Genomic DNA, 24,971 nt, shown 5'->3' on the forward strand with positions numbered 1-24,971 from the left:
GTTCTAAGTAAACGTTTTTATTTTTAAAATCGTTCTAAGTAAACGTTTTTATGTCGGACGGGTAATTACTGTTTGAGTGTACTATTACAACTGGCCACAAGGTGGCTATCTATCATTTGTATCTCTATGAAGGCCTATAGTGTATGAATAACCAATGACACAAAAACAAAACCAACGTTTTATTTGATGTATTTTTATTAAAGTTGCATAAAAGTGTAACAAAACTGGGCAAAAACAAGACCTTTTGTTGATATTGCTACATTTGTTGGGTGGCTTGATGAAATCAATATCAAATCCTCTCTAATCTGTATGGTATTAGCTCTTCACCCCAATGACGGGTTATAAACCGTATCTATATTTAGGACATTTTCCCTCGAACAGTGAAAAAAAGACATTTTTTAGTAACAGTCTAGGAAGATATAATCCAAACTGGGATTTAGAAAAAGGAACGAAATTCACTCAGATTTAGTTCATGATTGAATATGCCTGCTACAAATTTGACCCATCACAGCATTTCCCCAAACGATGCAGTCCATCCTGATTAGGGGATTGACAGTATGGGCAGGCAAAAGCAATCGCACCAGTATGTATCTGAGTGGATTTATTCTTGACTACATATTAAACCCAAGGCCTGGCGTTAATAAGAAGTGTCATGAGCACAATTAAAAACAGACCGGTAATCAAATGGTCTTCTAAACAAACCACTGCATCAAGGCCTACGTATTAAACACCCACTTCTAGAACATAAAAAAACGCGAACTGGAATCTTTCAATTTCCAATGATTGAAAAAGATCTGCAGAAGAGTCTAGATATTTTTTTGTTTCCTTATTTTTTCCTTTTTTTACACTTTGCCACAACTCCGTACGGTAACAGAGGTTCCAATATAACACACATTTAAAAAAGAAAAAGAAAATGTCTTCCATTTATTTGGTTTGTATAACATAAATAATACCTAAGGCAACATCTGTTTAAAAAAAGGAGAGGAGAGTAGAGGGAAGGACAGAACAGGGGGATGAAAACAGCAGAGAAGAGGGGAGCAGTGTTTCGCTGTCTAGTCAGCTGACGCCGCGGCCGCTGCTGATTGGTTGCTACCAATCCACCTGCACTCATCCCATTGGCAGATGGGCCATGTCCTCGATTTCGATTGGCTCAGAACCAGGAACAGATGGCTTATTCTTGGAGATGATTGGCACCCGAGGAAGGAAAACACTGAGACCTTGTGAGTCGTCCAAGGATCTCCTTCCTCCATCTGCCTGCGTGTGTATGTGCGCGTGCCTGTGCACACACATGTACGTGTACAAGGGCGAGCATGCATGAGGAGGAATGAGAGAGCGAGAGGACGGGGTGCCTGTGTGTTTGCGAGATGCAGCTGTGGTTTTCAAATGTGTTTCCGCTGCCGTCGACCAAGAGGGGGCGTTTGTTTTTGTGCGCGAGTGCTCCCTGTCTGTATGTGCGGTGCCCGTAGGAGGTGATTCAATGCATTGAGGCATTGGAGCTTTAATCTTCCACAAGGGCCTATCCTCCCATACAATGTCTCTCCACACCCAGCTGGTCCGCTCATCACCTCTAAACCCCTTACTTGTGTGTGTGTGTGTGTGTGTGTGTGTGTGTGTGTGTGTGTGTGTGTGTGTGTGTGTGTGTGTGTGTGTGTGTGCGCGTGTATGTGTGTGTATATATGAGTGTGTGTGTGCGTTACCGACATTGCTCTGAACCAAACACTTCAGTTTAAGAATGCTGACCTAGTGAGGCCAGTTGAGGTCGTTTGAGTTCAATTCCAATTTCTGGCCACCAAACGTGTGGAGAGCAAAAGAGATAAGAGTAAGCTGATGCGTCTGAAAGAAACTAGAAACTAGAGAGAGAGGTCAACAGACAGAAAGACGGTGAGAAACGAGACAGCAAGAAAGAAGGCATTTTGCGATTTAGGTCCCCATGTGTTGATGTGGAAAATGTGTGTGAAAAGTGAGGACCTGGTCCTTTACTAAAACTGATTTGTCATACGGAAAACAGCAGAAGACAGGAATGAGCAACTATCGTACTGAAAAGGTTACCTTACACTATGAAGGATCCTACACACACACACTATCTTTATGAGGACTTTGAACAGAACAAATATAAGGCCCTTCTTGGGTCTTAGCTATGCTTGTGAGCGCATAGTAACAAAAGTAAAAGTGTTATAGTGGTAGATGTGTCAGATGGTAATTTTTAATTATCGGTGAATTTGCATTCGTTCGGGATACGAATGAGAAATGGTTCTGACTTCAGTGGATTCGAAGTACGCAAATGTTTCCCTTCAAGAATTAGGTTTTTCAAAACAATCAACCTGTTTCCTCAAAAAGTTTCAAACTGATAGTGGCGAAGATAGAATATGGTTAAGGATAAGAGTGAATAATTCAACATATTACAAACTCCTGGCACCCCATTAGCTACTAAAAAACCAAAACATTGTTTCCGAAACAATGAATAGTAAAAATAAAACAAAACCCCACGAAAATAGTCTTAAGTTAAACCATGGCCGTGGAAATTGAATTATTTACATCAAATTTAAACCTTTCACAAAAGAAAGACAATAAAAAATAAAAAATAAAAAAAAGTAATAGTTCAGAAATAAACCCTGTTTGAAGCTGATTGGCTGCTTTGACAGAGTACCCCGCCCCCCTTTCGTCCGACTCCTTTCCTCTTGTTCTTATTAATTAATCTATTCTCCGGTAACGAGAAGATGGCGCCCTCGTGTTTAATTTTCCTGCTAAATCTCCAGCCCGGTGTTGTAAACTAACACCAGCAGGAGGAATATACACGTTTATCGCCAACATGAAGACGGCGGCTTTTGTCTAGTCAGGACAAACAGCTTTTTATCTTTCCCCGACAACCATGTGGTTCGGGGTGAGAACGCTGAACGTGAAAAGCAACCGACGACTCGAGTTCAGCTTGGCCTGGGGTTCTCCTAGGAGAGGGGGGGAGGGGGAGGGAGGGAGGGAGGGAGGGAGGAGAAACAATGTAGGGTTGAGGAGGAAAAACGGGGAGGGCAGGAGGAGGACTGAGGAAAATGGAGAAGTGAGGCGAGGTAGGAAGACAGAGTAAACAAAGGGAACTTAAGAGGAGATGGTGGGGGGATGAGGAAGAGGAGGAGGAGGAGGGGTAGGAGGAGGAGGAGTATGAGGACAGGATGTTGGAGGTTCTATCATTTCTTCTGAGGCGTGGAGAGTTTCTGCATCCCTCGGATCTTATCCAGTAGCTCGGACACGAAGATCTACGGCAAGACACAAGGGACAACATTTATTTTGTTGGTCTAAACATAAACAAAAACAGCCTCACGTTACTAAACCTTCTGAAGGGATGCAGAGCAAAGAAATCCAGGGAACGTACCTCCGTGGGCTTGAAACATTCAACCACCAACTCCTGCAACAAGAAGAATATTATGGGATGGGAGTCTGACGCTATTATGAATTGTTTAGCATTAAATTAAAGGGCAGCTGTGTGTGTGTGTGTGTGTATGTGTGCGTACGTGCGTACGTGCATGTCCTACCTTGACCCTGGCAGCCCGTTCGAGGTCACTGGGCATGTCCAGAAGCTCGTCCACGTCAATCTCCAGCTCAGGGATGGCCTCCTCCTTCAATAACACACACACACACGCACGCACGCACGCACACACACACACACACACACACACACACACACACACACACACACACACACACACACACACACACACACACACACACACACACACACACACACACACAGACACACACACACACAAGAAGGTCAGACTCAGCTTCTTTGTTGAATCATGCTTTCAAACATGCAACCACATTTACTATTAATAAATAATACGTGTGTGTGTGTGTGTGTGTGTGTGTGTATATTGGAAAGCAGGGAGTTATGGGAGCATTTAATTGATGGTTGACTGTGTCTGAGAGCGTCAGCAAAACAAAAGACCACACACATGCCTCATCTAATATAGAAATTCCTCAAACTACAATCTGAAATCACACAGTACTCCTCTATGGCAGCCTATGTAAATACAAGCAGTCATTTACTCTTGTTGCTGCCAGATGAAGTTGGTATGGTTGAAAGGTTTATTTTTATCTGTCGACTACCAATAAAATGGATATAAGTCAGGTTCAAGATGCAGGGGCTGTTCTGCGGGTGCAACTCCCCAATCTGACCACTAGGGGGTAGCGGATACCCCTTTACTAAACAGGATCAGGACAAAGGAACAGCATGGCATCGTGTAATTATACGCTTTCCCTCCAACATGGTTAGTTTGTACACATCGATGGATCGATTTAGCATGCACAAGCTTTCCTCATCAAATAATACCTTGCTGAGTCGTATTAAATGTGTTAAACACTAAATACAGCCATAGAGGGAAGTGGTGTGGGTGAAAGGAGACGGAGGAGGAGGTCCCTATATCTCTTGACAGATAAACCGAGGTGTGTGTGTGTGTGTGTGTGTGTGTGTGTGTGTGTGTGTGTGTGTGTGTGTGTGTGTGTGTGTGTGTGTGTGTGTGTGTGTGTGTGTTTGTGGGTGTGTGTGTTTGTGCTAACTGTATATGTGTTTGTGTGCATTCAACTGTGCATGTGTGTGTTATTAACCTGGTCTAACCACTGGTGTTCGTGTGTCTGTGTAAACCTCTCCTCTGGTTTAAAGAAGTGTCCCACAGTGATCTGTACCAATAGCCACACTATAGACACGCTAGCTAACACACAAGTCGACTTTAAACCTGTCTCTGAAGAAAAGAGTTGATGGAAAAATAAAATCCACATCTAGATAATAGGGCATCAGTGTTACATGGACATCAGTGACAAGTCAGCCATGACTTTATCGAGCTTCACGCCATACGCCGCTCCTAACCACAGCACTGATATTAACATGAAGCTATATCTCTTAATGCTGACTATCACAAAGGATAAACTGCAACAACGGCCTCCAGCTGACTCGTTGTTTAGTTGATCATGCCGTTATTGCCATTTAGCCAACTGCCAACCTTCCTTTTTAAAAAAGGTGTGGCGCGCAAATCCCTCCTCAAGCTCCTCAAGCCATGTTTTGTCTGCAGACCTTTTGTAGCGTTTAGCGTTCACCCCTTTTGCTCATGCTCGCCGTCCCTCGCTTTGAGGTCCCATGACCGAATCCACCGCTGGTCGTTGGAGCGTCCCTCGTGGGTTGTACGGTCGGGTGAATCAAATTAAAGGGAGACTTAGGCCCAATCCCATTTCTACCCCTTACCCCTTCCCCTTCCCCTTCCCCTTCCCCCTTGTTTTGAAGGGTTAAGGGGAAGGGGTAAGGGGAAGGCGTAAGGGGTAGAAATGGGATTGGGACTAAGGCCCAATCCCATTTCTACCCCTTACCCCTTCCCCTTCAAAACAAGGGGGAGGGGGAAGGGGTAAGGGGTAGAAATGGGATTGGGCCAAATAGACACTGGAAGAAACCGAGTTTCTCTCTCTAGTCTCGTGTGCTCTTGTCACTTCAATGGAAAATAAGCTCCCGTCCTTCTTTCCCTCTTCCTGTCTCTCTCTCCTTCCCCCCCCCCCCCCCCTCCCATGATCCAACTAGTAGTACCCTACATATTGGATCCACATGTTTGTGTGGAAAATCATTTTGGCAAGTTGAACAGCTCCTGTGGTGGTGCCATTTTGTGAGTGTGTGCGTGTGTGTGTGTGTGTGTGTGTGTGTGTTTGTGTTAGACCTTTAACCTTCATTATCACTTCCTGCTACGCCTCCTTCTCCTCCTCCTCAATTAAACGAAAAGCATGTCTGCAACTCATTCACATTCCCAGGCTACCCCCCCCCCCCCCCCCCCCACACACACACACACACACTCTTCAGTTTGTATTGAACAGCTGAACTGTGCCCCAGTATTACTCTCTCTCCCTCCCCCTTACTCTCAGTCTCTCTTCCTCCCTCGCTGGTTTTCTCTCATCCTCCCCTTAGTTAGAGAAGCCCAGACCAGCTGTCTCTGCACCTGCCCAAGTACCCCCCCCCCCCCACTTCAACTCACACACACACACACACACACACACACACACAGACACACACACTCACGCATACACATCTTTTCAAACGAGCCAAAGTCTTTCTGTCGATGTTCGCTTGATTCAACTTGCACAATATGTGTGTGTGTTAACTGTGCTTGTGTGTATTCCACTGTGCGTGTTATTAATCTGGTCTAACACCTGGTGTGACCCAGACTGCAGCCTCTCAAGAGTGCAGTTTGTAAACCTCTCGTCTGGTTTGAAGAAGTGTCCCACAGTGATGTGTCCCACTAGCTACACTAGAGACACGCTAGCGAACACACATGTTAACACGTCTTTGCTGCTACTGAAGAAAAGAGCATGTGAGGCTTGGTGCTGTTATGAGAGCCAATCAATGAGTTTATATCCGTAATAACGGTTTACAGTGAAACTTCTCAGTCCCGGACGATGTGTAGTCCCTTTCAGGACAGGGCTCAAGACGAAACTTTAATAATATCATCTACAAAATAATGTATGAATGAATACCTTAGTTAACATTATCATTGGTAAACATGAACACCAATGGTAATTGATTAATAGACCATTCGTTAACTGTTAATTAATGGTTACTTAATGCGTAATAACTGTTTGTGAATTAATGTTAAATGAATGTACCCTTATTGTAAAGTTTAACCTAAAATAATTTAGCAATCTCATTACTGCTGAGAAACTCTTCAGCAGGACAGAATTGCATTAATAGAGAGAGCTGCTTGCTGGTGATGGTGGTCGTTACCGTGGTGATGTGCGTGTTCGTTGGGTTCTGGAGAGCTTTGGGGTGAGCTCAGTTTAATAGTATTAGGATTTAATGTGCAGGATGTGTGTGTGTGTGTGTGTGTGTGTGTGTGTGTGTGTGTGTGTGTGTGTGTGTGTGTGTGTGTGTGTGTGTGTGTGTGTGTGTGTGTGTGTGTGAGAGAGTAAAGGATTTACAGTAAAGGTGAGAGCCAGACTTACTGTCAGCAGAATGGAGCAGTAACTGACAGACACACCACCACCCACCCTTTCGGGTGGAAATAAATCAGAAAAGGGGAACACACACACACACTGGCATTAAGCTGTGTGTATATTTAGCTGTGTTAAAGCACATGGGTGGACTTTAAGGACAGACAATGACACACTTATCACAGACAGACAGAGGGACCCCCATGATGTACAGACACCGAGCCTTCAACCAGTCTTCTGGGTCACAGATCGAGTGGCAGGGTGTGGAAACACTAGAGACAAGTTGTGTCTCTACATCCTCCTGGCGCATTTCCCCCGGAGGGGGCGGGTCGGTTCAGTCTGCAAAGGTGCGGCACGGGTCCCGTTTCCACCGCCAAAAGTGGCCGTGATCCGGACTGAGCCGTATTGAGCGTTATTCGTCCCGCAGTACTCATCCGTTGGGGTGCTGAGGCGCCTGAAAGGGTGCCGGCAAGTTCGAGCTACACAAGCCGTCCGTTGATTGGTCGACAGAATACAACTTCTGTGCGACAGGGGGATAATAACAAACAAACGCAGTACCCGCAACGTATTTCTGGACAACGGCAAAAGCTTCGTTTATTGAAGAAAATGTTGCGGAAAAGTTAGCCGTCCTTTTTGGACGTCCTACATTGTTGCTCTTTGTTCATTATGCACATTCTTCTTTTTCCTTCGATTTATTAGCAGGCTACACTGTGTCGGGCTGCTATGAGATCGCAATGATTACGTTGCTGCCGCGGTTATCACCATACGGCTTAAACCCCGCCCTACCCCAAGAGTACTGTTGGCGGTGGAGACGCGAGCCGTAACTGAGCTGTTAATACCGCACCCTCACTACTGGGCTGAGGCGTGCTGGGTCCGAAGCGCATCTGCCAGTGGAAGAGGGGAATTATTGCTTTGTGTGTCTGTGCGAGTGTGTGTTATGGTTGACTGAGGCAGGCCAGTGACATTAAAGCTGGACAAGATCTAAGCAGACTGCTGACTTTCATCGACAACACACATGTATATATTGCGCACACAACAACACACCCACCCACACACACACACACATGCACACCCTCTCTCGCCATGACATCAGAAACGATTGAAGCGATGTTCTGCAGAAATGTTAAGTACACTGGAAACCACACACACACACACACTCTCTCTCGCTCGCCATGACAACAGAAATGACTCAAGCGATGTTCTGCAGAAATGGGAAGTACACTGGAAACCTCACACACACACACACACACACACACACACACACACACACACACACACACACACACACACACGCACACAACGACAAAGCAGAGTCTTTGTGTCTCCTCTGTAGTCTGAAACTACACTTTTTATTCAACAATAAGACTTAGTGTCACTGCAACAAGCATGCTTCTATCCGAGGACCTTCCAGATCACTCGTAACGGGGTTGTCGTGGTAACTGGCCGTTGTAAAAGCTAAAGTGAGGGCAGTTGGTACTCATGTCTGACAGAGGAGTAGGACGGAAGGAAAACCCAAAGAAACCAACTTAGATGATCATTTTAATTGTCCTGATTCGTTGTTCACCGTTGTTGATGTGGTGGTGTGTGGTGGTCGGTATGCGTGTGTGTACTTGGGGGGAACGTGTCACTTGAAATGCCAAGGCTGCGCCAATGTTTTTCATTCTTGATGGAAATCAATAAGGAATTAATCCAGTGGATGGCCGTTCAAATGTTACTAACGCTTTCAAAAGAGAGTGAGTTAAGTGTGTGTGCGTCTGGGAGGAAGAGGAAAAGGAAGGAAAAGTAATCGCTGTGGCGTGGAACAAAGACCCCACACACTCCCCCATATCCCCCCCACCTGCCTGACTCGTGTGTGTGTGTGTGTGTGTGTGTGTGTGTGTGTGTGTGTGTGTGTGTGTGTGAGTGTGTGTGTGTGTGTGTGTACCATGTCGTCTATTCTAGGTCTGGAGAAGTGCTTTGTTCCTTTGTTGTGGTTCTACAGTCAGTCACTCCACAGCCCCTGAACATCGCTCTCAGAAAGGCTCCCCAAGGGTGGCAGCACGTCTCCCCGGGTTGAGGCCCACACACACGACTGCACACACACAGACACACACACACACACACACACACACACACAGACACAGACACAGACACACACACAGACACACACAGGTCTGATGCGCCCACGAGAGACGGAAGAATCCTTCCTCCAGTCGATCTGCGGTTCACTTTACAGCTCACGGTCCAACGCTCTCACGTTGCGCTCAAGACATGGAGAGAGCAGAAGAACCACAGTCCAGTGTTTGACTCCGCGCCCAAAGGCTCTGCGTTCGATCCCCCTAACGTGCGCGGCCTAACCTGTGGGCATGGAGCAGGACGACCCCTGGACCCCACCTGCGACCGCCTACCTGTATCCACGACGCAGCTCCCTCTGGATGAATGTGTCTGTTAAATGACCCTAGTAGAAAGAAACAAGGGGATCTAACCCCTATAGAACTAGACTCGTGGTGGCTGGGAATCTTTTAACACGCACACACACACGCACAGGACTTCTTCTTCTTCTGTGGTTACCTCTGTGAGGAAGCGGGGGAGGGTTAGGTAAGAGCGGTGGGAGGGGGAGGGGGAGGGAGATGGGAGCTTACATGAGTGTTGCCTAGAGAGGTCTGGATGAGTTAACATTCCAGAATAGCAGCAGGCCACTTCCTGTTTGGTCACCTGACCCTGGGAGATAGTCGTACACACAAATTTGTGTGCGTGCGTGCGTACGCGCTCGTGTGTGTGCACTGAGCAGCCTAATGAAAAAGTCAACAACGAGCACAAACCACACGACGTTACGTCGATAGCAATCAATACAGCACACATTTAATCCAGCGAGTGTGTGTGGCTGTGTGAGCGTGTGTGTCTCTGCGTCTCTCTCTAGCCCATCTAATCAGATAGAAGCATTTCCTTCCTGGAATAAGATAAAACAATCCTGTTTAAACCCGCTACACTCCATCTATGCATCTGCTCCAACTCTGACGCTAGGCCTCGTGTCTCACACACACACACACACACACACACACACACACACACACACACACACACACACACACACACACACACACACACACACACACACACACACACACACACACACACACACACACACACACACACACACACAGTGTTTAATCAGGCGGGCTGTGTCCTGCGTTGTTTGCGCTACGTAACAGCGAGGGCAGCGGTGCCGTATTTTACAAGGCCATGAAGGCAGCATTCTCTCGCCGTATTAATATGACCGGAACATTCTACAGGCCGCCTCCCACTCAGAGTATTCCCCTTCGCAAGTTCCCACGGCTGAGAGAGAGGGGAGGGATAGAGTGTACACTGACTGTGTTTATATATGGTGCAGGAGCATGTGATAGGAATGTGCATCGAAAAGTAAAAGCGAGTTGAATTTTGGATTACGCTCACTAAGCCGTTAGTGTGCTGATAAACGCCTAGATGTGCAACCGATCTGAATGGGTCCAAAAACACTACTCAATATCTTCCTTGGGTTTTCCAGAGCAAGGGCCATTTTTTTCATTTTCTAAAAAATTTTCCGATGTACTCCACAACTGGAAAAGTGTTTAATTCCAGGGTTTTCCAGGTTGCATGTTCAGGGCTCCTTGGTCGGAAAAATAAAGGAAAGAAAGCCAGTAAGATGATGAGGAGGAGGATGATGATGGAGTCCTCTGTTCCTGGCCTTGCTTGTGTATTATTATGGTCTGGAGCCTGCTTTTGTCTCCATGGATACCAGTCATGTTATCACAACCTTATAGCAGTAGCGTCGCGGACATGAACTCCAGTTAAACGGGGGCTCTGATACCAGCGTTTAGTTATTCTTAGCAGACGCTGTTATCCAGACCGAGAACGAGCGGCGTACAATCAATACTGGAGCACAATGTTAAGTGCGGTTAGTGTTTAAATGTTTCCACTAAAACCGAATCGAGAGAGCGCTGAGTATTTATAGCATGAACATAGCTTGGTTGAGGAGTAGTTTTGTAGCAGCACAGCACAAATATCTACACACCCAAACTGATTTCTGGGAGGACAAAATGAAAAACTGTATTCTGCAGTAGTGTAGACAATAACGTTCACAACATACACATCATGGACAATATGTTTAAATCGCTTTGGGTTCAATGGCTCCTCCCTAGAGGCGAATTGGTGTCTTTGGCAGAGTCTCATCTGGCGCGACACACCTGGTCACCAAGGGTTCGCTAGTAGGCGAGCCATCTCCCAGAGGGTTGGTGGGCTAGCAACAAGCCTCCACTTCTAGGAGTGTCCCCCCCCCGGCCCTCACACCACCATCTCCTCTTACTCCATCTCCTATAATATACACCAGAGGTTATGCTAGGTCTCTCTCAAACACACTGGTGATATTTCCCAATTGTTCACAGTCTCACACATCGCCATGAACCATGATGAATGTGAACTGAAGTGAGTGAGCGAGTGAGTGAAAGACAGAGACAGAGAGAGAGAAAGAGAGAGATATACATGGTCAGACAAAGTGAGAGATACTCTAAAAGTCCTCAGAGATTTGTCTGCAGTGCACATGCATGTAAACATTGAGTGATTACCACAACAATAAGGCGTGAATGAGGAGATTAGGAGCAGATCAGGGTGACAAGGAAGACATTAAGTAGGATTACAATGGATTAGCATGTTGTCACATTTGGCCGTTTTACACACTCAAACGTTCCTGGCCCATCAGTCAACTCCTAGGGTTTCTACATCAGAGTGCATCATAGGGGTGTGTTCAAAATATCGATACGGGGATACATCGTCGCGGGCCTCTTTACGATGCGTGTATCGATACGGAGGCGTCAGTATCGATACTTCACGTGCAACAAATCCCTACCGCTAATCAAATTCATGAAACTGCATGACATTTGCTCCTTGCTATGTGCATTTCGGCCACACGGCGGTAGCGCTGTAGAACTAGGCGGCAGCGCTGCTGACAATAGAATAAGTGTGACCTCCAGCCGCTTCAGACAAAACTAACATGGAGGAAGGCAGTAGGGAAAAAATATTTTCGCCCCCAGTAAAGTTGAAAGCTCGCGTTTGGGAGCATTTTGGATTCCACAAAAATGAAAAAAAAGAGCTGGACATGACACACGCCGTCTGCAAACACTGCGGGCAAAAAGTTAAGTACTCTGGCAACACAACAAACCTCCATCTGCACATGACGAGGCATCACGTTGGCATCTCGGAAACCCCGGTAAATGCTACAGCCACAGGGACACAAGCTAGTCTGACGGCGGGGTTGCAAGCTAAATTCCCTACAACTTCACCAAAGGCGAAGAAAATCACCGACGCTCTTGTGTCATACATATGTAAGGACTTGCGTCCGTACAGCTCGGTTGAGAATGAAGGCTTCCGGGCGCTAATCGCTGAATGTGAACCTCGCTACACTATTCCGACTCGTCGCTTCATCACTGAAACCGCTGTGCCTCGCCTGTATGATGAGGTAAAACGACACGTTATCGATTCCATTTCAGAAGCAAGCAGAGTAGCCATTACGTGTGACGTGTGGACGTCGAGGGCAACCCAGTCTTTTCACACTACGGCCTTGTTGTAAAGGCTATGTTTTAAGTTTACTTATTTTTAAAGGCAGCTTTATTTCTGCACCACTTCCTTGTGAATGTGTTTACATGCACTACTAGAGAGTACTTGTTGGTCTACTGCAAAATAAAAAAAAAACTATATTTGGTTACATATGTCTGTTTCTTTGTACAGCGTCTACTTGGTTCCTGTGCCTGCCTGCATACTTTGACCCATCATCCAGTTGATGGTATAATTTGAAAGCAGAGTCTCTGTAGAATCCACATGAGGTGACAAATATTTTATGATGTACTGTCAAGGAGTTACAGGCAAAAATGTTGTGTTATAAGCCTAAAATATCGGGATACGTATCGTATACGTATGTATCGCATGTATCGCGATACATATCGTATCGCGACCCCTGTATCGGGATGCGTATCGTATCGCGAGGTGGTTGGCGATACCCACCCCACTGCATCATGGGATTTTTTTTTTGCTGAAAACTCAAGAGAGTTGTTATAATGTAGAATAATAAATAAACATTAATATAACGTATCCTAGGCTAACCAAAATGTTGTTTTGCCAAGTCTCGCATCAGAACAATGTCACCCAATAATGATAAATCATTTTATGATTACTTACGAAACCATGTCCAAACCACCATCAGGTAGTCCCATTAACATTCATATACTTCTATACCGAAATGGAGGTGGTCATTGCGTTCTCACGTCAGGATGTACATGCCCTATTGGATGGTTTACTAGGGCCAGGTTGGCAGTGATGAAGGCTCAACCACTCTGACAAACATCGGGCCACTTATTAACTTAGTATACAAGGAACGACTACCTACTTATATAAAAGACTGGTTATCTAAAGCATTAGCAATGGTCCACAGGAATGATGGCTGTTGGTCTAACCATTGTAACGTTTATAAAGTTTTTTGTGTTATATATTGGGATGCATAGAAAGAGAAAGACTAGAAGAGGGAAAGAAAGAAAGAGAAAGACAAAGCAGAAGAGGGAAAGAAAGAGGGCAAATGCATCAGCAGCTTATAATCAAGGTCGATACAATGCTGATTTTGCATACGCACATCCACCCAAACATGGCAGTGCGTTCCTTCCTGCTCACTTCGATAGGGGAAGGCTAATTGCCATTTCCATGGCAACCCCTCCACGAGCTCTTCGCGGGCTTGGTTAAAAGGCAAGGCGAGAGTGATGGTGTGTGTGCGGGGGGGATTACTGTAAGTGATATTAACACCGTGGAGGACATTAACATAATACATCTGACGGAGACACAGTCGTTCGTGTGTGTGTGTGTGTGTGTGTGTGTGTGTGTGTGTGTGTGTGTGTGTGTGTGTGTGTGTGTGTGTGTGTGTGTGTGTGTGTGTGTGTTGGTTGGTTTGTGCAGGACAGATGAGGGCTATACTGGGAGTCAACGTCAGTGCAAACATCTTGTCTGATGGCCGCCGTCGGTGTAACATTAAATCAGGCTTCATGTATTTAACGCTTTTTTGTGCGAAACTAGGCCTTCAAAGTAAAATAAACGTTTTTGCCGTTTCTGCGATTCTATATCTGAACCATTGTTTGAGACATCATTTAAAATTGTCCAGATTTTTCTTCTTCAAGAACCATGTGGCTTGCTGGTGTGTGTGATAAACTGAAGCACTATTGCGTACAACAAAACACACGTGAAAGATTCAGATTGTACCCCCAGATGAGCAGCAAATGTGTAGCGACTCGTCTGCTTGGAACCCCAAGTGGCAGAAGACCAACCGGTCCGGTGGTTTGCATTAATGATGATGAATAAATCTGACAAGCGTCGCCACGGAGATGGAGCACGTCCCGAGCAAGCATAGGTTTGACAGCGGTCTCGTTCGATGTACAGAAAAGGCTTTTCGTTTTAAAAGCCCCAGCGTGATAATAACAATCAACTTTACTCTAATGAGATGAGTTGGAGCCAACTGACTTTTTCCACGGTCGGCTATTCCGCGCACGTGACCGTTGCTAAGCAACTGCCGGCTCCGTTGCCAATCTCACACAGTTGGCCGGCCAACCACAGGTGACGTGGTAAAGGAGAGTCTCACTCCAATATGGGTTCTTTCTGAGCTCTCTCACCCTCCCTCTCTTTCTGGCGCTCACCTCCAATAAAACATGTCAAGACGAGTGTAGAGATTTATCCGTGACTAAACATGTCCGACATTTATCCAAAATGACATACTGTGAGTTTGGATCGGGTCAATAAGGAAAAGGGAGGGGTCGTGGGGTCATCTAGCTCGAGGAAGCCAACAGGTTTGATTATAGACAGTGGGGGATCAAACCCAGAAACGTTCTGTTTGGACACGCACGCATGCACACACACGCGTACGCACGCATGCACGCACGCACGCACGCACGCACGCACGCACACACACACACCACGTCAATGACAGCATCGATAAACCACTAAGTCCCTAGCTCTGGCAGACACCGCCCCTGGTTTAACATACTCCCATGTACTCCCGGCGGGGGAGCTGGCCTCTGCTACAACCACCGTGGGCCTCATTCCCCCAGAGTCCGCCTTGGTTCTAAACACCGGCTGGGCCTGGGGAACTGACTCCCCCAACACCAGAGGGGAAGAGGAGAACCGACCTTAAGAGATGAGAGAGATGGTTGTCCCCCCCCATGCACAGATTAACTACTGTAGTCTCACAAAGGGTGTGGGGGGGGGGGGGGGGGTGAACACAAGGGGCCAGCAGCTGATACCACATGCTTGGGGTCTGACAGTCGCGCTTATGGATGGGAAGACCATCCTTCAGCTCCACCCCTTATCACGACCGTATCCAATGGAGGGAGGGAGTCAAGCAGACGGGCAGACTGAAGAGCCAATCGAGGGCTTATCAGGAAATATCCGGTCCCAACACGGCATTTCGTCTGGAGTAGGGACCTGTTCTTTACTCATACCCAATGGGAAATTCAATACTTCAATAACAAGTGCTACAAATATTGTTTATAACTTCTTATAAAATTAGTTATGAATGAATGAGGAGGAACTGCATAATTAATGTTTTACCATATCAAATTATTAGCGATAAATCAATAATGACAATAGTTAGCTTCTGCTGTAATTTGTAAATTGGCAGTTGGTTAGCATATGCTTTATGTGTATTGAGAATGCCCGGGCATCACAGACTGCGGGAGATGGCCTCGTCAGTTACTCTGGTTATAATCAGGGCATGACCCATGGTAGCCTGTCAGTTGAAGCTACCTGATTGGGTAATTTGATTCGCCGGTGACCACTGCCTTCAGAGTGACACATGACAGGGTGCCGGGCCGCAGAGAATCAGAGAGACAACCACACACATACAGACAGGCCAACACACACACACACACACACACACACACACACACACACACACACACACACACACACACACACACACACACACACACACACACACACACACACACACACACACACACACACAAAACCCCTCTTGTGTACCTTCTACTTTTATGACCCATTGTGATTCTTTAATACGATCCCTAATGTTTAATCACACGTCGTCATGTTAATTTTTTTTGCCGCCACTGGGGTTGTATCATCACTAGGGAACGACCAATATAGATTTTTCAGCCTTAGCCGATGACTAATACGCCATTACTGATTTTCTTGAGCCGATATTTGGAGCTGATACTGCATTTCTAGAAGAAAGAAAAAGAAAAATCTGCGGGGAAAAAATAAATGAATCGGCCGATGCCGATACATGTAAGAAACGCAAATATCGGCTGATAATATCGGCAGGCTGATATACTGTATATATCGGCACTGCAATAGAACTACATGAACGGCTGTAATATTTGAATGTTTAAGAAGTTCATGAATTGCCAACAAACACAAGAACACATCTTACCATACTGTCGTGTGTGCCCTATATCTTTATTAGTCATGTCCCGCTCCCGTTAATACCTTCCCTATTGTTCACCAAAGAGAATATAGTGTCGTCTTTGAACTGTGTTCAAACAGCAAAACGGTTGTATCATGCTTGACTTGGGATTTGATATCAAAGCCAATATTCCTTTCCAGTAAATCAGCTTAAAAAAATGTTGTCTCGTTTTGGAAAAATAATCAGACAATACAATAAAATAATTTAAAAAAAAACTGATGACGTCAAAGACGAAGAATCAAATCTTTAGGTCGATTTAAGTGGGAAAAAAAATTCATTTTAGATCTATTTAAAAACACACACACACACACACAGACACCTCACCATAAATAGAGCAACACATTGTTTGGGGAATAGGTGTGAAATAGTATGCGTGCAAAAAGCGGACTTGTTAGAAAGTGGTGTGTCTGCCTGCTGTGTGTCCATTTATTTTATAAACACACTCTTCCTGTGACAGATGGAGCATAACATTCCACGTGTTGACTCACGTCGCCCTCACTCCTCTTTCTCGCCCTCTTTCTTTCTTTTCGCCAGCTTATTCACTTCCTGTTTCGCTCGCCCCACTCCCAAGTCATCCCTCTCTCGCTCTCCCTCACCCAAACACTGTTGATACACGCCCACCATAGGGAGCACACACATTGTTATATTCAGTTTATAGGGCCTAAAAATTTTTTTGTTTGGTTCCGGTTTCCGACCGACCCTGTCAATTTATGTGCGACCCAAATTATTTCATGAGCTTTATAAAAAAAATAAAAAAAATAATAATAATAATAATTTTTATGCAAACTATGATTACGTTTTGGTACAGCACCTCTTCATTCTGTACAAGGATGAGCGAATTTTCTCGTTTTTAAATGAAAACAACCTACCTATCATTCGCTGCCGCTGGAAAAAATAAAATAAAAAAATAAAAAAAATTCCCTACCTACCCATGACCTCAACTGACAACCAACAGGAACCAAACTTTTTTTTTTTTTAGGCCTAGACACGGCTATGTCCGTTTATATGGTCTACAGGACCCCGTTCAGTCAGTTTAATGGATTAAAAGCACCCTGTTGATCCAGAGAAAACAGGTTTGAACACGTTTGGGAATCAAACCACCGACACCATGTTAGCAAGGGAGGGGGTGTCGTCTCTGCAGGTCCTTCAAGTTCGGGCTTATTCCCCATTTTGAAATACTCGACATGGTACTACTTCTGTTTCGCTGCCAAAGATTTCCACGATTTCATAGGTTGTTCCCTTCCAACAACACTTTTAGATTAGAGGGAAAGCCCAACGTAATGCAACTGAATTAAGTCGTCCAACTGTTGGCTTGAACTAGCCAGCTAGCTTGGTGGTGGAATCCAAAATGGATGCCAATATGGAGGATTTTGCTTAATATTATCCTCCATAAGACTTCACGATACTCTGAAGAATGATCCAGATCTAACATGTGCATGGTCGCGCGTCAGTTGCGATCAGAACCCTCAGACAACCCATTCTAGAATGACTGAAACAGAATGATTGACTGACGGACACAACTTAGAATCTGAACTTGGATATCCAGTCAAAGTCTATGTCTCTCTCCCTTTCTCCCTGTCTCTCTCTCTGTGTCAGTAGGGCAGTAGAATATGTAATGTATTGCTGACTCACCCCATACTCAGCCAGGATGCTTCTCTGTGACCATGTGTTTGTGTGTGTGTATCTGTATGTGTGTAAGGGTGGGTTCCAGACAACGCCAGTCTTTCATCCCTGCTGTGCAACAAACGATCTTTGTAGGAGGCCGTCTTTGGCTTCCTGTGTGTGTGCGCGCATACACAAACACGCACACACACTGGAATGTTGTCTTTGGGGTCTGAGGTTTACAAAAATGGCCAAAACAACCCATGATCCGAAGGTTCCCTAAATACCCTCTCACACACACACACACACACACACACACACACACACACACGTCACACACACACACACACACACACACACACACACACACACACACACACACACGTCACACACACACACACACACACACACACACACACACACACACACACACACACACATCCACACACACTTTATTTGGCCCTTGATCACTACTTCCCTCCATTGTGTGTGAGAGTTTTAAGACAACGTGTCGGCCCTTGTGCAGGCACAATAAATACACTTGGGTCAGAAGGAGAGCACTTCACTTATCTCCCGACAACCACCGCGCACTAACTTTAACCCCCACTCCCCCCCCCCCCCGAGTCAAGACTGCTAGCTGCTCATAAAGCAAATGTCTATAACACCGTAGTGAGCCATCCATGAATCAATAGCAGGATTCATTGGTCATCGATTAATTAATTCATAAGATGGAGTATCATTACAGATTTTTAAAGGTGAGTTATAGAAGAGGGTACCTCACTATATGTACCAGGAGCTCACAACAATCGGATCCAGTTGGCGTTACTACAACATCGTTTTTGACAGGCGAATGATCTTGTGGATTATTGATCAGGGCCTAAGAACTGCCCTAATTGATTTGTCGATAAGACTTGTAAAAGACGAAATCATTTTCTTTTTTTTTTTATCAACGTCGGGTGTGCAGTGCATCATGGATATGGCACACATACAGATTACACAGAGCCCAACCATTCTTACCCAGAACACTATCGGACACAATGACAACATTTACTACTCATCTAAGGGTCCCTAGCATTGTTCGGAATAGTCGAGTACGTTCGAGAAACTTAAGGAAACATCATATAGGTCTTAAATGATGATAGTCAATAACAGAAACTCTACCTATAGACCTTGTGTTAGCCCAACACGTTACATCCTGATTCACAAACACACACATACGTTTCTGCTATTTTGTCCTTCTACAGCTGGCCAATCACACCTCTTCCCTGATGCACAGCCCAAACCCTAGTCCCCTCCCTCCATCGACTGTGTGTGTGTGTGTGTGTGTGTGTGTGTGTGTGTGTGTGTGTGTGTGTGTGTGTGTGTGTGTGTGTGTGTGTGTGTGTGTGTGTGTGTGTGTGTGTGTCACAACCATGGCAGGAAGCATGGCAACAGATTTTGCTGTTGTACCCCCAAATGTTTAATTAAATTCATTCTTTAATCGTGGATTCACGTTCAGTGTCGGTGAGGTGGGGGAATCTCCTTCATAATAACGCAGGACTCGAGCTGTTTTTTTATTTTTTTCTAAAAGGTTGAATAAAGAGTGTATCTATAAAAAAAGGCTGTTATAATATCAAAAGAACTGCAGTGAAAGACTGTGTCAACTTATAAACATTAAACCAGCCTGTTGCCATGGAGATGATGGGCAGAAGAGTGTTTATTTACAAGACAACGGTAGAGGGGTCTGAATTTCTTCCTCCAAAACATCTAACCTAATATTAACAAAATCATGAAACAGGGAGGACGATGTATTGCCTGATTCCAAAAGAAGAATCAGTGACCATATCAGTGTAAGTATCATATTGAACATGCACAATGGAACAGAGATACAACCAAGTTAGAATAATGACCAACTGACCGACTGTGGACGGACTGTCGATAAATATATGCACAATTCACATATTCAATAAGATTAGTTATAATTGTAATTACTCTGTGACACAACAACAACATCTAGAAATGTCTCAATTAGGAAACACCACCTTCTCCTTCATCTTACGCTGGGAACCAGCAAGGCCCATATCACTTTACACTAAAGCACACACATTTCACCAGTTGTCTACGAAGTCTCTCTCTCACTCAACTTGAACGATTCTAGGTTTACCTTAAAATATCATACGAAGGCCCATTGTGTGGTGTAGAGGTAGACAGAAGATGTGCATGCACATTGTTATAGTGCACGGCTGAACAAAGAAAATAAAGAGCAGAGATATGGATTGTTGCCGGAGGCACATTAAACACACAAAATAAGGGAGAGAGACACAGAGAAACAGAGAAATGGAGACAGACAGACAGAGAGAGATGATGAGAGGCAGAGAGAGACAGAAAGAGAGACATAGAGCGAGAGAACGGGAAACAGCAGAGAACACATTAGAGAGAATCCCAAGCATTGTGTTGTCTGAAAACAAAGAGGTTCCCTGCTAACACAGACTTAATACGGCAGAAATGGCTCAACGAGAACAAGCCTGCAGTAATCTCTGTCATCCGAAGCGGCAGAATTGGGGTTTAAATAATAATAGAGTATAGAGTGAGTGAGTGAGAGTGTGAGTGTGAGTGTGAGTGTGAGTGTGAGTGTGAGTGTGAGTGTGAGTGTGAGTGTGAGTGTGTGTGTGTGTGTGTGTGTGTGTGTGTGTGTGTGTGTGTATTAGTCATGTCCATGTGTGTTTGACAAGACAATTACTGATTAAGGGAAGTGAGGGACAAAACTCCTGTCGGTTTAGGGTATAAATAATTACATCATTCCTTCTCAAGAGCGACATGAGTCGCCAGGTGATCCCATTGTGAGAAATGGCCGCCATCTGTCTGCGGTCTAGACCTCCATCTTTTGGAGACTTTCGGGACGAATTAAAAAAAACAACAACAAAAATAGGCATTTGATGCAATAACGCATAGTCTATATGCAAACAAGCAAAGCCTAAATTAATAACTGATAATAACGAATGAATAACCACATTTAAAAAGTGGATGAATAGGTGAATGTGTGAACAGGTTAAACAATGAGTGAATGAAGAATGAATGACTGCATCGTGTAGGAGTGCGTTTGGCCAAATGACTTTTCCTTCCTTAAACTTTGACACCACGGGGTACTCTGTGGGCAGTGGCAGTTCACAGGATTCCCCTTCTGAAGGATGCATTCATTATTCATCTTTGCTACCCAGTTTCAGTTGCGAGAGAATACATTTCACCGAAACAAAAACATCAGCCTGTATTGGGAACGGTCTCTTAAAGAAAAAAAATATCACATTTCACCCGTGTGAAAACAAAAGAAAATGTCCTACTTTATTCAAATTACCTCCGATGGCATTTGAATCCCAGCAGGGTGGCCCTGTGAGCTCATTGTTCTCGAGCCTACATCGGTATAGACGGCCCATTTACATGTGGCATTCAAACCCCAGAGTGGGTGAGATGCCCCGACCTTGCGCTAAAAACGAGAGAATAAACACTTTTATATGAAGGTGGGAGTGGAGGTCTTAATTGAGCTAGCAGTAGGCCTATTGCTAAGGCCTTTATATGAAACATTTCAGTTATAACGAAACAAGACAATGAATCCCTTTCCGGGTTAGGGCTTGAATGGGAAACTCTATTCTCGACTATTTTCGGATAGCCTCTTATTGCTTCATATGCATGTTCTGTTCCAGCAAAAATCCCAGATCGGACCAATGGGGAATGCAAATCTGTTGATATCAATGATCCAACTTTTCAGACATTTATCGTTGATGTTGCATCAGAGGCCCTTAAGGAATGTATCGGCTAGTCAGATAAATTCAGACAGCGAATCCCTGCCTGAACCGATTTAATTGCTGGTGGGTTTGAGTCGTTAAATGAGGCAGAATGTGGAAGAGCTGGGTATAATCTTCACCAGGTGTGGATGTGCACACAGTCCTGCCATTACCAAGCACGTGCATCGTCTTCCCAACCGACATTTGTCTGCGTCACTCATTCCAATTCCCGTCCTCTCTAGTTGAGTTGGACTCCCTTTTACCCCCACCCTAGCCTACCGAGAGCTCCACTACTATACAACCCTTTAGTAGCTGTGTCTTCGCTGGGCGCTAGGAATAGAATATGGGTCACCGCCAGATAAGTAGCCGACTCGAGCTAGCGGGCTTACCGCCGCCTGACGCCGCCGCTGCAACTGCCGCCCACCCCTCGTTGCCGCGTCCCCGCGGATAGTTTGAGGCTAGCGGTGTGAACAGGGCGTTCAACATCGCTAGTTTGGAGCAGTGTACGGTCAAAACGTTTTTACCCTATAATTACAGCTTTAAGGGATATATATATATATATATATATATATAGCATAGGATATAACTATACCACTTGGAAGAAGGAAATTAAGTTCTGCTGAAGGAAGAAATCATATGTATGAGCACATTGTGCTGCAAATCTGCAGGTAAACCCCAACACAATATTTTAATTCCCTATATTTGTGCTTTCTGGCTGGAGTGTTTCTTGCATGTGGCCCATGAACGAGATCAAACCTCACTAGGCCAAAAAGCAACAACGTTGTTTTTTTTTCAGACGCTATTAATTCACACTGAATGCTGAAAAGGACTATCAATGTAAACGGCCGCTTATAAACGGATCGATTATAATCGGCAGCCCCTTTTACTTAGCGAGACGGTGGATCCATGCGATCGATCGGTTATTAATTTTTTTGGTGAGGCCCGGTTATTCTCAGAATCTTACCTCACAGTCGTAGAGGTCCGTGAGCTGATCGATAATCCATTCCTCCAGGTTCAGTCTCTTCCGGAGCTCCTTTCGGTCGTATTTGACCGTGACGCGTCCCTGCTTACGGACCGGTGTCTCCGGTTCTTCCGTGGTGCCGGTCGGCGTCTGGAAATATACCCGGGGTTGCGGGCTCGTCTCTGGGCTTGTCACAGCAGCCATGATAGGTCAAGTATATAAAAAAAACTAAGAAATCCCTGTTAACGGCTGAAAATACAAAGAGGAGCGAGTTGTAGACCTGTTGTGTGTGGACGGTCTTTTGTGGTCCCAGTTAGACCTTTGGTTTAAATCCAAAACCAAATGGACATGGCATCCGTCCCCTTTTCAAAAACAAAAAGGACGAACAAAAACGGATTTAATTTGCAATCTTAGTGCATTCGAGTTGAAGGAATGCTGACTCGACTTCATGCAGAAAAGCCAACAAAGTTCCCGACGCGAGACGTTCACCGAGTCGGCTCTACAAAGACAAATCACACGCGCGGATGGCTCCTTTCTTCGGCTCTTTCCTCCTCAAGGGTTGCCAGATTGTGCGGGAAATCTGCCCCAATCTGGCAACACTGTCCTCCTCGTGCCGGGAGATACGTGCGCGAGCCTTGCGAATTCGACGTTACGTGGTCACGCGCACGCACGCGCGCGCACACACACACACACACACACACACACACACACACACACACACACACACACACACACACACACACACACACACACACACACACACACACACACACACACACACACACAAATGTTGGTTTTCTCTGCGCTTCACAACCTTTTCCACTCCTTCTCTTCTTGCTCACTCGTTACCTATTCTGGCCCCCATACAATTTAGGATTTCCCTTTTCTCTCCCCCTTTCCTTTCTCCCCATGGCATTGGGTCCTCCCTCCCTCCCTATGAATGCTCAGCTGCTGCCGACACACACGCACACACACGCACACACACACACACACACACACACACACACACACACACACACACACACACACACACACACACACACACACACACACACACACACACACACACACACACACACACACACACACTTTAGACTGAGCTGTTTCAAAACAGACTGTTGTCTTTCTGTCTCTGGCCTGCTAAACAGAAGAGGGATGAACATTTATTCATTCGAGAAATAGCTGAGGACATCCCTTAACCTAGAGCAGTGGTTCTCAAACTTTTTACCATGAGTACCACCTTAGAAATGAGTTGGCTCTCCAAGTACCACCGGAATTAAAATCAAGTGCGTAGGCCTATAGTTTACACAGAAGGCATTAATATTAATAATATGATTTATTATTCACATAACTTTACTTGACTGAAGCAACCTGTCTATAACTCATGTATTGTATTTAAACACTTGCAACGGGATAATACTAACAATTGAACAACTGCTTCAATAATGCTACCCAGCAAATGGGGATATCATCTGGCATATAACATACCAGTCAATCTAGTGAGGTTATTAACAAGTATACGGCATTAAAGCATTCACAGCACTGAATATTAATTTTAACAACTGCAGTCAACCAATCATGTGAGGTAAATTGTACTGCATCAAAACATTCAAAGAATTGAACATGAATATTTAAATACTGGAGTCAAACAATCCTGTTATAATAAGCAATCATGCACAGCAAAGAGAGAAATCATGTGTACTGCGAAAACACTGTAATCAAACTATCATGAGTAAGAACAAGCGTATCATAGAAAAAAAACGTATTCAGTATTAAAAAATACTGCAGTAAGTGCCATAAGGTCAGAATATAAACTATGTTTAGGTTTGAAGGAGAATGTACTCAGGCACACATTGAAAATTAGGCCTATCATGCTTAGTGAGAGGGGTGTGATGTCTGGGTCGATTGAGGTAAGCTTTAGCCTCAGACTTGGTTCAGTATCCAACCTGCTCAGCACTCGAGATGAGGGGGGATGGCATCCCCCTTTGGAATTAAAATGATCAAAATCATCCCCCTTCTGAAACAGCCATCCCCCCTTCCCATCCCCTGTTATTTTATCAATTAATGTGGAAATATTACCTCTATTTCATTATAGCGGTTTCCTTTTTCAATTCGGCGCAAGCAACGTTACTTTTCCCAGGGACAGATTTGACAGCGATACTGCCTTCTCGGGCAGTATGCTATTGTGCAAGCACGCAGGCGTACTTGCGCAATAGTGCCTTCACAAGCTTTC

General features: G+C 45.0%; 1 protein-coding gene and 1 long non-coding RNA gene across 2 annotated transcripts; both read right to left on the reverse strand.

The window, feature by feature from the left end:
• Window positions 1–177: 177 nt before the first annotated feature.
• On the reverse strand, window positions 178–23,325 carry ppp1r14bb (protein phosphatase 1, regulatory (inhibitor) subunit 14Bb). Its single transcript, XM_060077350.1, has 4 exons — window positions 22,742–23,325; window positions 3,525–3,608; window positions 3,365–3,397; window positions 178–3,248 (listed from the first exon to the last, which is right to left on the reverse strand). Exons 1-4 carry the CDS (start codon window positions 22,940–22,942, stop codon window positions 3,180–3,182), a joined length of 387 nt encoding a protein of 128 aa, XP_059933333.1. The 5' UTR covers window positions 22,943–23,325; the 3' UTR covers window positions 178–3,179.
• On the reverse strand, window positions 18,946–22,735 carry LOC132475960 (uncharacterized). The gene is made up of 2 exons (XR_009530039.1): window positions 19,958–22,735; window positions 18,946–19,919 (listed from the first exon to the last, which is right to left on the reverse strand). It is a non-coding gene; the product is annotated as an uncharacterized LOC132475960 (long non-coding RNA).
• Window positions 23,326–24,971: the final 1,646 nt, after the last annotated feature.

This window comes from Gadus macrocephalus, chromosome 17 (genome assembly GCF_031168955.1).
Source record: "Gadus macrocephalus chromosome 17, ASM3116895v1".
NCBI lineage: Eukaryota > Metazoa > Chordata > Actinopteri > Gadiformes > Gadidae > Gadus > Gadus macrocephalus.

Bases quoted from the DNA above. Each gene is read 5' to 3' on its own strand.
- ppp1r14bb (XM_060077350.1), bottom strand. From the start codon at position 22,942: ATGGCTGCTGTGACAAGCCCAGAGACGAGCCCGCAACCCCGGGTATAT. The intron at 3,609-22,741 runs GTAAGATTCTGA...GTGTTATTGAAG, and splicing joins CGGACCTCTACGACTGTGAG to GAGGAGGCCATCCCTGAGCT. The intron at 3,249-3,364 runs GTACGTTCCCTG...GTCTTGCCGTAG, and splicing joins AATGTTTCAAGCCCACGGAG to ATCTTCGTGTCCGAGCTACT.